This window comes from Polypterus senegalus, chromosome 14 (genome assembly GCF_016835505.1).
Source record: "Polypterus senegalus isolate Bchr_013 chromosome 14, ASM1683550v1, whole genome shotgun sequence".
NCBI lineage: Eukaryota > Metazoa > Chordata > Cladistia > Polypteriformes > Polypteridae > Polypterus > Polypterus senegalus.
Genome location: NC_053167.1, coordinates 104,771,552 through 104,786,275, shown reverse-complemented (window position 1 = coordinate 104,786,275; position 14,724 = coordinate 104,771,552). Strand labels below are relative to the sequence as shown.

Genomic DNA, 14,724 nt, shown 5'->3' with positions numbered 1-14,724 from the left:
TTAAAGACTTATTCTGACAGTGACCATGTTGGGGATTGTTGATCTGTGAAGTGGCAGTAAAAAAAAAAAATTAAAACCTGATTACAAAATATATCAAGAAACCTCAAAAGGTATATAATGATTAATTTATGAAAACTCCATAGAATACTTTCTAATACATGTTTTTCCTTCAACAGTCATGCTAATGTCAGAATTTGTGTGTTTTATCACCTATACTTTGTGCACATATTGAAGCTGTTTTATGGAAAATGCAAGCACACAGTAAATAATTGTCAGCGGTTACAATTTAAATGTATATTTGCAGTATATACTGTACTGTATCCTGAAATGCCAAATTAGAAATGAGAAGATGATGAAAATTTATTTTTGCTTAATATACTTTAAACAAACTGATCACAAAATTCCTAATCAGTTTGACTTTGTTGGTACCCTAGAGTGGCACATATCTTGGAAGAAGTCCTATCAGGTTTATTTGGATTTTAAAAAACCTAAATAATAATAATAATAATATCTTACATTTATATAGCATTTTTCTGGCTACTCACAGCGATTTTCATAGACATACTTAAAAAGACAGTGTAAGCGCTTGATTTTTTTTAATTAGTGGATGAGTAAGGACATAGTAGACAAAAAAGTGATATAGAAGACTTCCTTCAATCTCTTTAAATAAACTGTGGACAGTTTTGTAATTCCAGTATTAATTTACAAGCAGAGGAGCTGTGGAAATAAGTGTCTCCTCTGCTAGAAGGGATTAAGAGACACACTCGATATGAAAGTGCTATAAAAGACTGTCTGATAGGCTTATTAAAGAAACTGTGCACAATTTAACTGCCTGGTGTTCATTTTGTAATGGACCACTACAGATGAGGAATGCCACAGGCTGCTAAAAGTTTTAAATACATTTGATGAGTTTTAATCTCCATGAAAAACGGTGCACAGAACTCCTGTGTGTTTTATAGGATAATTGCACCTGCTGTGAAAATGAGATTCCTCTCCAATGTACAGGGGTGAAAGGGTGGGTGTGATAGGAAATTTATTTATTTATTTATATAGAACTATATTTCATTCCAATAGTTTTAATGACTCACATGGCGGAGGTGAAATTTGAGTTCAACAACAAAACCTTTCCGTGGATTTTTCCTTTTTTATTCCCAGGAAAAACCACCTGTGTAAATGTTTAAGAGCAAGCTGTCACTTATAGCATGACAATGGATTGCTACATTTATTTTAACGAGCTGTCTTTTAAATGTCTTTGTAAAGTGTTACTGGGTGTCGAGCAATGTATTATTATTACTGATATTTTACTAAATCTTACTATCCACGTTTCTTTGTTGATGAGCCCGTTGAAGAATTTTTTGGTAACAGAACAGTAAACACGCCAAAACGACTGAAAACACAACTGACGACTGGTATTTTTCGATATCATTTTAACAAAGTTTACTGTCCGCCCTCAATCACAGAGCACCCCAGTAAAACGTCAATAGCGTTTAATACACCTGCAGCCTTAGAACGCAGACATCAGGACATCGCTGCGCGTGCATGTTTACTAACAGATATGACAGCATTTTGCACGGAGCATGCGTTAAAACAAATTGATTAAGATCAGCGATTTTCAACGGTTCACATGTTTGCCGTAAGATTTTTTAAAGCAAACTAATTAAAACTTCTTTGAAGAAATATGACACAAAATACGTATACGACGCAGATTCTATACCATTTTATAGGATTTTATATCATTATTTTAATAATATACATACACTATATGTGGACTATAAAGCAATACATGTATAATTTCGTGCATTTTAACCAGTTGACATCTCTCAACTTGTTAAAATTTGTATATAATTAATTTATATGAACCTTTACTTCAATAATATACACATTATGTTTGTATTGCATGTGCACCTTGCTGTGTAATTATTTCAATGAACTCGTGGTATTGTCGAGCACATAGTGTCCCAATTCATACCCCACTACGCAGCGGCTGAATTTGATCACGCATTCACACGTATAATTAATAATAATAATAATAATAATAATAATGTTATGAATTCCTTACTTTTTATAGCGCCTTTCTTACTACTCGAAGCAATTTGTAAAAATAAATAAAATAACAGAAAGGAAGCCCCGGACACAAACCAGTGATCATTTAACTGCGAGTCAGCAATCTTACTCTTACCACCACCTCTTCCTGTTAGATACGCGCATTATAATTTTGAACACTACTTTTGTTTATTTTATACTGCCATAAACAAATTATATCAAAAAGGTTTTTTAAAAAGCCAATTTGAAGCAAAGAGGGTAAGTAATAACTATTTTCTTTTGTAAGTCAATCAAAAATGCTTAAGCCTTAAAAAGATCGTCCTGTCAAAATAAGAGACTCTTTCACCTTGTTGACGTGAATCATCTTTAAATTAAATGCTGCCAATAAGGAATAATAGAAATCACCGCGCTGCTTTCTAACTTTGACGAACTAAAGTTTTATTGGGTGAAAAAAATGATCGTCCGTGACAGATACACTTAATCAGTAGTGTGTGCGACCCACGATTTGTGAGTTTGAGTGTTTGTGTTGTGTACGCGCGTGTGTTTGGTTTTCTCAGTTTTACAATAAAACAGACATCAGTTATTTGTGAAGCAGGAATATTCTGATCATTCTGGTCCCTGATCACTGATAAACATTCAGAAGAAACAGCGCTATTCCAGTGTTTTCCTCCATAACATCCTTTCAGCAAACAGGACTAAGTTCCTTGGTGAAACAGATCGCCCTTTAATGAAATGCTGCCAATACGGAATAACAGAAATCACCGGGCGGCTTTCAGTCAATGATAAACCAGCTTCTGTTGAGGTGAAAAAATGGGAGGTACTGCGGTTGCTATCAATGCTTCCTGGTAACTCAGCTTTTGAGAAGAATCTGTTTTATGGGTTGAAAAATAATTGCCCTTGACAGATACGCTTAATTAGTAGTACGTGCGACCCACGATTTGTGAGTTTGAGTGTGTACGTGCTTGTGTGTGGTTTTGTTAGTTTTACTATAAAACAGTTAAACATCAGTTATTTGTGAAGCGGAATATTCTGGTCATTTTGATCCCTGATCAACATTTAAAGAAACAGAGCAACTCCAGTGTTTTCCTCCATAACATCCATTCAGCAAACAGGACTAAGTTCCTTGCTGAAGCAGATCGCCCTTTAATGAAATGCTGCCAATACAGAATAACAGATATCACCGGCTGCTTTCCACCAATGATGAACCAGCGTCTCATGAGGTGAAAAAATGGGACGTACTGTGGTTGTGATTAATGCTTTCTGGTAACTCTGCTTTTGAGAATAATCTGTCATGGGTGGGACAAGAGGGAGCGAGTGAGGCGGGTACAATGAGCCGGGACGGGACGGAGCGAGAGGCTAAGAGGCGGGTATCTGTGCGAGTGTTTTAAATATCCATCCATCCATCCATCCTCTTCCGCTTATCCGAGGTCGGGTCGCGGGGCAGCAGCTTAAGCAGAGAGGCCCAGACTTCCTCTCCCCGCCACTTCTTCCAGCTCTTCCGGAGAATCCCATGCTTCCCAGGCCAGCCGGGAGACATAGTCCCTCCAGCGTGTCCTGGGTCTTCCCCGGGCCTCCTCCCGTTGGACGTGCCCGAACACCTCACCAGGGAGGCGCCCAGGAGGCATCCTGATCAGATGCCCGAGCCACCTCATCTGACTCCTCTCGATGCGGAGGAGCAGCGGCTCTACTCTGAGCCCTCCCGGATGACTGAGCTTCTCACCCTATCTTTAAGGGAAAGCCCAGACACCCTGCGGAGGAAACTCATTTCAGCCGCTTGTATTCGCGATCTCGTTCTTTGGTCACTACCCATAGCTCATGACCATAGGTGAGGGTAGGAGCGTAGATGACTGGTAAATTGAGAGCTTTGCCTTACGGCTCAGCTCCTTTTCACCACGACAGACCGATGCAGAGCCCGCATCACTGCGGATGCCGCACCGATCCGCCTGTCGATCTCACGCCCATTCTTCCCTCACTCGTGAACAAGACCCCGAGATACTTGAACTCCTCCACTTGGGGCAGGATCTCTCCCCAACCCTGAGAGGGCACTCCACCCTTTCCGCTGAGGACCATGCTCGGATTTGAGGTGCTGATTCTCATCCCAGCCGCCACACTCAGCTGCGAACCGATCCAGAGAGAGCTGAAGATCACGGCCTGATGAAGCAAACAGGACAACATCATCTGCAAAAGCAGTGACCCAATCCTGAGTCCACCAAACCGACCCCTTCAACACCCTGGTTGCGCTTAGAAATTCTGTCCATAAAAGTTATGAACAGAATCGGTGACAAAGGGCAGCCCTGGCGGAGTCCAACTCTCACTGGAAACGGGCTCGACTTACTGCCGCAATGCGGACCAAGCTCTGACACCGTTGTACAGAGACCAACAGCTCTTATCAGGGGTCCGTACCCCATACTCCCGAGCACCCCCACAGGATTCCCCGAGGGACACGGTCAATGCCTTTTCCAAGTCCACAAAACACATGTAGACCGGTCGGGCAAACTCCCATGCACCCTCCAGGACTCTGCTAAGGGTGAAGAGCTGGTCCACTGTTCCGCACCAGGACTAAAACCACACTGTTCCTCCTGAATCCGAGGTTCACTATCCGACGGACCCTCCTCTCCAGAACCCCGAATAGACTTTTCCAGGGAGGCTGAGGAGTGTGATCCCTCTATAGTTGGAACACACCCTCCGTCCCCTTTTAAAGAGGGGACCACCACCCCGGTCTGCCAATCCAGAGGCACTGTCCCGATGTCCATGCGATGTTGCAGAGACGGTCAACCAAGACAGTCCTACAACATCCAGAGCCTTAAGGAACTCCGGGCGATCTCATCCACCCCGGGCCCTGCCACCAAGGAGTTTTTGACCACCTCGGTGACTTCAGTCCCAGAGATGGGAGAGCCCACCTCAGAGTCCCCAGGCTCTGCTTCCTCATTGGAAGGCATGTTAGTGGGATTGAGGAGGTCTTGAAGTACTCCTCCCACCACCCATAACGCCCGAAGTCGAGGTCAGCAGCGCACCATCCCCACCATATACGGTGTTGACACTGCACTGCTTCCCTCCTGAGACGCCGGACGGTGGACCAGAATCTCCTCGAAGCCGTCCAAAGTCGCTCTCCATGGCCTCTCAAACTCCTCCCATGCCCGAAGTTTTGCCTCAGCAACAACCGGCCGCGCTCCGCTTGGCCTGCCGGTACCTATCAGCTGCCTCCAGAGACCCACAGGACAAAAAGTCCTATAGGACTCCTTCTTCAGCTTGACGGCATCCTCACCGCCGTGTCCACCAACGGGTTCGGGATTGCCGCCACGACAGGCACCACCACCTTGCGGCCACAGCTCCGTCAGCCGCCTCAACAATAGAGGCACGGAACATGGCCCATTCGACTCAATGTCCCCACCTCCCTCGGGGCGGGTTGAAGTTCTGCCGGAGGTGGGAGTTGAAGCTACTTCTGACAGGGGACTCTGCCAGCCGCTCCCAGCAGACCCTCACAACACGCTTGGGCCTACCAGGTCTGACCGCATCTTCCCCACCATCGGCCAACTCACCACCAGGTGGTGATCAGTTGACAGCTCCTCTCTTCACCCGAGTGTCCAAGACATATGGCCGCAAGTCCGGCGACACACCACAAAGTCGATCATCGACCTGAGGCCTAGGGTGTCCTGGTGCCAAGTGCACATATGAACACCCTTATGCTTGAACATGGTGTTCGTTATGGACAATCCATGACGAGCACAGAAGTCCAATAACAAAACACCGCCTGGTTCAGATCGGGGCCATTCCTCCCAATCACGCCTTCCAGGTCTCACTGTCATTGCCCACGGAGCATTGAAGTCTCCCAGCAAAACGAGGGAATCCCCAGAAGGTATGCCCTCTAGCAACCCTCCAGAGACTCCAAAAGGGTGGATACTCCAAACTGCTGTTCGCGCGATATGCACAAACAACAGTCAGGACCCTTCCCCACCCGGCGGAGGGAGGCCACCCTCTCGCCCACCGGGTAAACCCCAATGCACAGGCTCCAAGTCGGGGCAATAAGTATGCCCACACCTGCTCGGCGCCTCACCGGGCAACTCCAGAGTGGTAGAGAGTCCAGCCCCTCTCAAGGAGATTGGTTCCAGAGTCCAAGCTGTGCGCCGAGGTGAGTCCACTATATCTAGCCGAACCTCTCACCTCTGCACTAGCTCAGGCTCCTTCCCTTCAGAGAGGTGACATTCCACGCCCCAAGAGCCAGTTTCTGTAGCCGAGGATCAGACCGCCAAGGTCCCGCCTCGCCACCACCCAACTCACACTGCACCCAACCTCCTTGGCCCCTCCCATAGGTGGTGAGCCCATGGGGAGGAGGACCCACGCTACCTCTTCGGCTGTGCCCGCCGAGCCCCATGGGTGCAGGCCCGCCACCAGGCGCCGCCATCGAGCCCCACCTCCAGGCCTGGCTCCAGAGGGGGCCCGTGACCCGCGTCCGGCAAGGGAAAACGTCGTCCAAAGTTTTTTCTTCATTGGAGGTTTGTTGAACCGCTTTGTCTCATCCCTCACCTAGGACCAGTTTGCCTTGGTGGTTCTACCAGGCATAAAGCCCCGGACAACATAGCTCCTAGGATCATTGGGACACGCAAACCCTCCACCACGATAAGGTGACGGTTCAACCGTGTTTTAAATAATGAAAGGAAAAATAAGTGCTTTGAAATCGAGGATCCCCAACAAATAGGGCTTACTAAAACAAAACGCGAACAGACAGGCGTATGCTACTTGTATAAAATGTGCACAATAATTACAACAGTGTTGAAGCAATGATGAAGCGAAAGGAGCTGCTAAACATGGGTGGCCGCGTTGTGCCTGCCCATAAATCCCAACCAATGTATATATCTGAACGGATCTATCTGAACCAATATATATATATCAGAACGGATGTATCTGAACCGATGTATATATCTAAACCAATCTATTTTAACCAATATATATATTTAAACCAATGTATATCAACCAATATATATATCTCAACCAATGTATATATTTGAACGGATGTATTCAAACCAATGTATATATCTGAACGGATGTATCTCAACCAATGTATATATATCAGAACGGATCTATGCAAACCAATTTATATATATCTCAACCAATGTATCTAAACCAATGTATATATCTGACCGATATATTCAAACCAATGTATCTGAACCGATATATATATCTGAACCAATTTATATATTTATGAACCAATCTTTTTTTCCTGAACAGCCCCTCATAGTGTGTATATATATATATATATATATATATATATATATATATATATATATATGATTTAATAAATGATTTAACCAAAGTGAGAAGAAATTCTGAAAGCTTTCAGAATCCACTGTATACAGGTGGACTCCAATTAAGCTGCAGAAACGTCTCAAGGATGATCAGAGGAAACAGGATGCACCTGGGCTCAATTTTGAGCTTCATGGCAAAGGCTGTGAATACTTATGTACAAGTGATTTCTCTCTTTTTTTTTAAATAAATTTGCAAAAACCTCAAGTAAACTTTTTCACATTGTCATTATGGGGTGTTGTATGTAGAATTCTGAGGAAAAAAAATAATTTAATCCATTTTAGAATAAGGATGTAACATAACAAAATGTGGAAAAAGTGATGTGCTGTGAATACTTTCCGGATGCACTGTATGTTCATATACACACACTTTTGCATGTTAGGGATGTTAAAGAGTAACCACTGTTTAATAAACTGAATTTAAAGTAAACAATCTTATTGACTACGCAATTAATTGAAATTTGTCTTGCAAAATTAAATGACCTGATACAGAATTTAAGATATGATTATTTAAAAATCTGACAATAGAATAGATGCTTACAGCAAAAATTAAGCATGCAAAATGTAGCTCAGATTGAAGAGCATTTTGAGTGAAAGTGTGATTAATTTTGCGGCAGACTCTATAACAATGTGCAGCATCTATTTCTAACATGTATATTGCACTTATCCACGAATATACGAGTACTTGGCTTCATACTACTACTACATACATTGTGAAGCAAACTAAAAAACAAGATAGAGTCAAATGTTTATCTTGGATTAATTTTGCTACAGACTCTATAACAATGTGCAGAAAACCAAAAGAAGCACAACTACAATGTATTATATGTACAAAACTAGAATGGTGCTTTGAGTTGACACTACAGCAACCTTTCATATTGGCAGGACTAGCAAAGAGGAAGTGTACATTGTGTGAACAAGACATGTGATTAATAGATGACAGAACAAGACGTGATTAATTAATAAACAAGGTTAAGGCAGCGTGCCACATTTAACACAGATGCACTACAATCAGTAACACAGAAAAACATTGTACCAAGATGCTAGCCAAAGTCAATAAACTCACATTCATAACTTACTTAATGACTGGGTGAACAACTAAGAAGTATATCACAATAATGTGCCAGCCCACTGGTTAAAACTGATGGGTGAAATCAGTTAACCACCTTGCTGAGAAGCTAACCGCTGCAGTATTGAATAACAGGAAAAGTGCTATGTGTTTGTTCATGATAAGGCATGAAACATTGTGGCTGCTAATTCACCCAATACGTGAATCAGGCGTTGGCAGCATGTTCTGTTTGTGCACTATAAGCTGCAGTCAATGATGGACTGAACAAGTCGCTTAACTATAGCGAGACGCTACTGAGCATTAGTGCAGTCAGAGAGAGTGTTTGGCTACTGGCCTGAAACTTAACAGGATGCATAAGCAACTGATTATTGAGCACGGTGGTGTGCTCCTCTTTCTACATTTTACAACAAGTATTCATTTAATATTAAAATAAACATTTATGGGCATAGACATAAATAAAACATTTTACAGGAAATTACTAAGTTGTAGTGTCTTTTTAAAAGTAATTACATTAAGATACCCAAAATTCAGGCCTGACGCAAGTGATGACTTTCATTGACTACAATTATTGGGGCATTTTTGTGGCTTTTATGTTTGCTAGTTTAGCTCAGATGGGCTTTTATACTCCTGAAACCAAATGTCAAGAGTGCAGAAAGTTATATAAAATACAGCAAGATACACCCTTAGTGATGGAAAAAAAAACTTGCCATATCTTTTACTTCACGCATTTCTAAACTATTCATTTTAATGCTGTTTCTGATAGAACACATAATTAGTTAAGATTACCTGCACTGTTCAAAGCAGTGGATGTTTCTGCATCTGTAGTAACCTTAATAAAAATCTGCAAGAGAGAAACAAAAAAACCATATTACATTTTAAATCATTTCTGTGCCTCAATATAGAGAATGACTTAAAATGTTTAAATTTCTAAATCCACAGCCGTGAACACAAGACACAAAAACCAATGTGGACTTCGTAGAGACAGTAACTGATCTTGGATTCAGATTCTTGAAACCGTGAGGTGTCAGCACTTCCCATTGTGTCATTGTAACACCTTATAATATATGACATTTTATTATATCAGTATTATATAAGTACTGCATGTTTGATCACTTATTAATCTTATGTATGTACAGTATTAGATTGTTGACATTGTTCAAAAAACCCAGTAGATAGAAATTAAACAGTAAACTGCTGCTTATTTTGCTTTTTAGACAATAGGAGTTACAGCATACAGACAATCAGAAAGAAATTTAGTACAGTGTGCGCCATAAGAATTGGAAAAGCTACTTCAGAATTTCTGCTATCTAGGGTCCTGCATTTCTAATCGTTTAAGTTTGCACAATTTACATTAATACCACCTTTTGAGCACTATTATCCTATTTTCTCTTAACTGTTTTTTTAAGTGGCACACAAAGCCAGATCCAGTAGCATCAAAGTGGGGATAGAAGCCATCTGCAGACGGGACACACTCAAGTCAGAAAGCAATCATGGGTTTTAAGCAGAAGTTTGTTAGAGGACACATCATTCATGCTAGGCCAGTTTGGGGTCAGCACTTAAGCTGCTGCACGTTCTATCATGTGAAAGAAACTCGAGAACCTGAAGGAAATCCACACGGACACTTGTGAGCTGTGAAAGAGCCAGTCAATAAGTAGATTATCTTCCACGTTTATGTCAGACATATACAGTATCTTATTCAAGTTGATCTTGTCGTTTTTTTTTTTTTAGAACGTTTTGAATTGAACAGCTGAACTGTGACGTCCAAAGTGCTTACCTCCTCAAGGGAAGTATCAGATATTCCAAAGCTGCTCAATCCCAGATCACTGAGCGTTTCCTCTAGCTCCCGAAACAAGCTTGCATATGCCCGATGTTTGAAGTCCTTATTTGGTAGCAAAAATGTAATTTCTTGACCAATCATCTCAATGAGTTTTGCCTCTGGAACATGGTGATGAATCAAGCTGGTTATGCTGTCAATGTCACCTGCAATAAAAAGAAGTTAGAAAGCACTAACAGCTTTTACTCTGATAATATTTGTGACATATGCACAGCTCGGCAGCAGATGAAAGCACACAAAGTAACATTATACTTTTACATTACTGCAAATAGCACCATTTATAAAGTGTGTCTAAATGCAGTGTTTTACAAAGCACACATGAATACAATTCAAAGTGCAATACAAAATATACATAAACTTTCAGTTATATTAGAGATAAACAAAATAAAAACATCACATTCATTTTATTAATTCAGAATAAATGCCATTCAAAAGTTTACAAAAAGGAACAGAACAGAAAAATAAACCAAAAAATAGTTCATAATCTTTAATGTATTTTATTATTATTTATTAATACTGCAATATAAAATGCACAGCTCACAATAAATTAAGGGAACACGTAATCATCAAGTCTTTTAAGCTTCAGGGATATCATTCTGTCCAGTTAGGAATCATAAGAGCTTGTAAATCAACTTCACCTGCTTTGGTGCAAATGAAAGTGACAACAGGTGCACTGGGCAAGACAACCCCTAAAAGGAAATGGCTTTACAAGTGGTGGCCAAAGACAACTGCTCTCTCCTTTTCCATCCTGACTGAGTCTTCTCTAGTTTTGCGTTTTGCTAATGTACTCCGGCTTAATGTATAAACAGTATGCACACAGAAAAATGTTGCATACACCTGTTTCCATGCTCACTTTGAGATGTATAAAAACTAAACTTAGTGTAAAGCTATGCAGATTTTAACGGCAGCCTCACACCTTGAGTACGCACTTTTCTGCTCGGTTTTGCAAATGGGTGGCACCCAGTGTCAAAGCAGTGTTGCTGTTTCTGTGGTCTCCCTTTCCTTTTTAGATTCACATCCATGACACAGGCTGTATCATATAGACTGAAATGAATTGCTTATCGTTTACAAATTTAAGGCACTTGATTGTAATCGCTCTATAACTAAATAATGATGCATGGAATGGCGAAACTATTCCAAATACCATAGCTACTTTGGCGTTGCTAATTTCAGTGCACCACTGAGAACTTTGTAACCCATTGTATCTATGAGTGGTATCACAGCTGCACAGCATCTGATTGGAACGCTCCACAGCGGATTGTGTCGAGAGTACAAAGGATTATCGGGATACAGCTTCTAGCCCTGGAGGACATTTATAGTACACTAGGTGTGTAAGCCTGTGCTGTAAAAAGCCCAGGGTCCTAGAAGCTATTGAAATCGTTAGAAAAAAAAATTGAAATGTATTTGTATGTAATGCATTTGATTATTAAAATGATATCAAGTATACATTTTAGTATTCTAAAATGTTCAGAGACCTGTAATATTATTAATGTAATGTATTCTGTGTGGAGAACAGTGCCTGCATGCTTCTGTTGGCATAAAAGAAAGCCCATTTAAGAAGCACAGAGCAATTAATGACTAACACTATAATCAAGGCCCATGGGAAATTTCCTGGGTGAAGGTAGGCAACACAACTATAATACAAATATGAAAGTATATTTAAATATGCCAAAAATATCTAAGGTTTGTGTGGTGATTTTAATTGGCATTAAAACTGCATATTTAGTCTAGTTTAGTTTATTTTTTATTGTCAATATACTGTCATAGAAACAAAAATCTGGTGACAAATTTCAAAGGGTACCAGTAAAACACTACAATAAGACAGTTGTACAGGTAATGAAGAAAGCAGCACATATTAAATTACTTGTCACGCTTGGGTCACAGATTTGCACAGAAACACAGGAGGTTGTAGAGACAGGAACTTTATTCAAACACTGAAAACAAACATGTCTCTTTTTCAAAAGTTTAAACGTGCTCCTTGACAAGACAGAGATGACAGTTCTGTCTGACAATTAAAAGAATGCAAACATATCTTCCTCTTTAAAGGAATGAGCGTCAGGAGCAGGGAAGGCCAGAGAGAGAGAAAAGCAAGCAATCCATCAAAAACTGACAGGTGCTGTTCGGACTTTTAAGTCTGTGAAGTACCACATGATAGATCAGCTGCAAGTAAGCCGAGCAAGCAAGAGAGCAATGTGAAGGTAGTTTTTCAGCGTCCTTTGTAACCTGTAGGGGTGCGAATAGCCCCCCAGCTCACATAATATATACAAATTACCACTAAGTTCTTTGCATGTGTGACAGATGTGAAGGTAAAATGTGTCTATACTGTATGTGTGTTTCTGTATTGCATATTTAATGTTTATATTACAGTTATTATAATTAGGAGGAGTATTGGGTTTGGAGAGGAGTGATGAAAGTCACAGCTCTAGGGAGAAGGCTATTTCTCATCTATTTCTCTGTTTCTTATCAATCAATCAATCAACATTTATTTATATAGCACATATTCATACAAAAAATGTAGCTCAAAGTGCTTTACAAAATGAATGTGAAAATAGAAGACACAATAAAAATAAACATAAATTAACATTAATTAACATAGAATAAGAGTAAGGTCCGATTGCCAGGGTGGACAGAAAAAACAAAAAAAAACTCCAAAGGCTGGAGAAATAAATAAAATCTGTAGGGGTTCCAGACCAAGAGACCAGTCCCCTCTGGGCAAGAGGAAGAATGGTCAGAGACCAGATGTATGTGGGAGTCATGGCCTGAGACAAATGACACACAAGTAAGTCAAATTGAATGTGGAATGTGTGACCATAGTCAGAATGCAGACAGGACACTTGACTAGAAATGAGCTGCACAGGCAGGTGTCTCAAAGGGCTGGCAATAGCACAATGACGATTAAATGATACCAGTATCTACAGTAATGACATCAGCATTAATGAATTTTTAATATATATTCTATAAAGAGTCAATAATAGCAACAACCAATAAAACTATGACAGTGTTTTTTTGATTATGTAATATAATTACACTGTCACTGAAGCCTTTGAAAAATGAAAAGCTAGTGGAATAATTTTGTACATCCCTTCTTGAACATATTTTCTAAATAGATGCTTTTTGGACAGAATTAGGGAGTATCATATCTTAATCCAGAAACAATTGAAGTAATGCAGGAGCCAAACCTTTGAAGGTACCCATATGCCAGCAGTCATACCGCATGCACTTCAGAACAGGTCATCCATCTGAAGCTAAGCATGCTCAGGCCCAGTCATTACTTGGTAGGATACTAACCAGGAAAAAGCTTGGGTTGCTGCTGGAAGAGGTGTTGGTGAGGCCAGCAGGGGGTGCCTACCCTGTGGTCTGAATGTGGATCCCAATGCCCCAGTGCAGTGACAGAGACATGTAAAAATGTTGCCAATCCTCGGATGAGACGTAAAACCACTGTGGTCATTACAGATCCCTGGGCATCCTTTGTAAAGAGTAGGGTGTATCCTGATGTTCTAGCTAAATTGTTCACCACAGCCTGGTCATTTTTGGCCCCCTAATCATCCCCTGTCTCTGATTGGCTAACTACCTGCTCACCCCTTCAACACCAAACAGCTAATGTGTGGTGAATGTACTGGTGCAAAATCGCTGCCGTTGCATCATGCAGGTGGATGCTGCATATTAGTGGTGGTTAAAGTGGCTCACCAGTCACTGAGTAAAGTGCTTTGAGTACCTTGAAAAGCGCTTTATAAATGTAATGAATTATGACTACTATTATTATATATGCACACATGCACACCAAGTCAGTTTACAGTCACTGCTAACCTAACAGCTCATCTATGGAGTTTGAAAGGAAAGACAGCGTCACATGTGGAGAACCATCCAAGAAAGGCATGAGAACGTATTAATATGATAGAGTGTCACCCAAGTGTCAATTAAATGTTTATGCCCCACCAAAGGATCTAATTCCAAGTACTGCATTGAGTAGAATTAACTGTAAGAATTGTATGACAGGAAGTTTAGAACATAAGAATGATTTACACCAAAGCAGAGAAATGTATCCATATAGTGCATAACATTCCATCCATCAATCAGGTTTTGCTCCAAAATCAGCAGCTTTGGGTACAAAGTAGTAAACAACCTGGAAACAACCCTGAAATCGATGCCAGTCCATATTGGACAAACTCAAGCATACTTACAGTCACTTCTAACAGGACAGTTTAGAGACACCAGTTAACATAATATGCATGTTTTAGATCAGCCTTTGATGAGTATCCATAGAAAAGCCCAAGGAGACACAGAGAGAACATGTAAACTCCACATATACAATAACCAGAACAGGACTAGTACCCAGGTTTCTAGACATGTGGGTCAGCTACCTTAAGCATATTACATTTTTTTGATTAACCCTTGTTTTATAATGGCTCTTCCTTTGTATGTTCATCTCAAATGACCTTTTAAATAAACTTTAAAGGTTTGGCTTCTCTGTCACACAA

At 40.8% G+C, this 14,724-nt stretch overlaps 1 protein-coding gene across 1 annotated transcript in view; it reads right to left on the bottom strand.

Annotated features, from left to right (window-relative positions):
* The window catches only part of abca4b (ATP-binding cassette, sub-family A (ABC1), member 4b), a 327,352-nt gene that overhangs the window by 109,318 nt on the left and 203,310 nt on the right, over positions 1 to 14,724 (bottom strand). Inside the window, exons 26-27 of the mRNA XM_039735801.1 lie at positions 10,187 to 10,392; positions 9,211 to 9,253 (exon numbers count right to left, since the gene is read on the bottom strand). Coding sequence (XP_039591735.1) covers positions 9,211 to 9,253; positions 10,187 to 10,392 — 249 coding nt within the window. The remainder of the gene's footprint in view (positions 1 to 9,210; positions 9,254 to 10,186; positions 10,393 to 14,724) is intronic.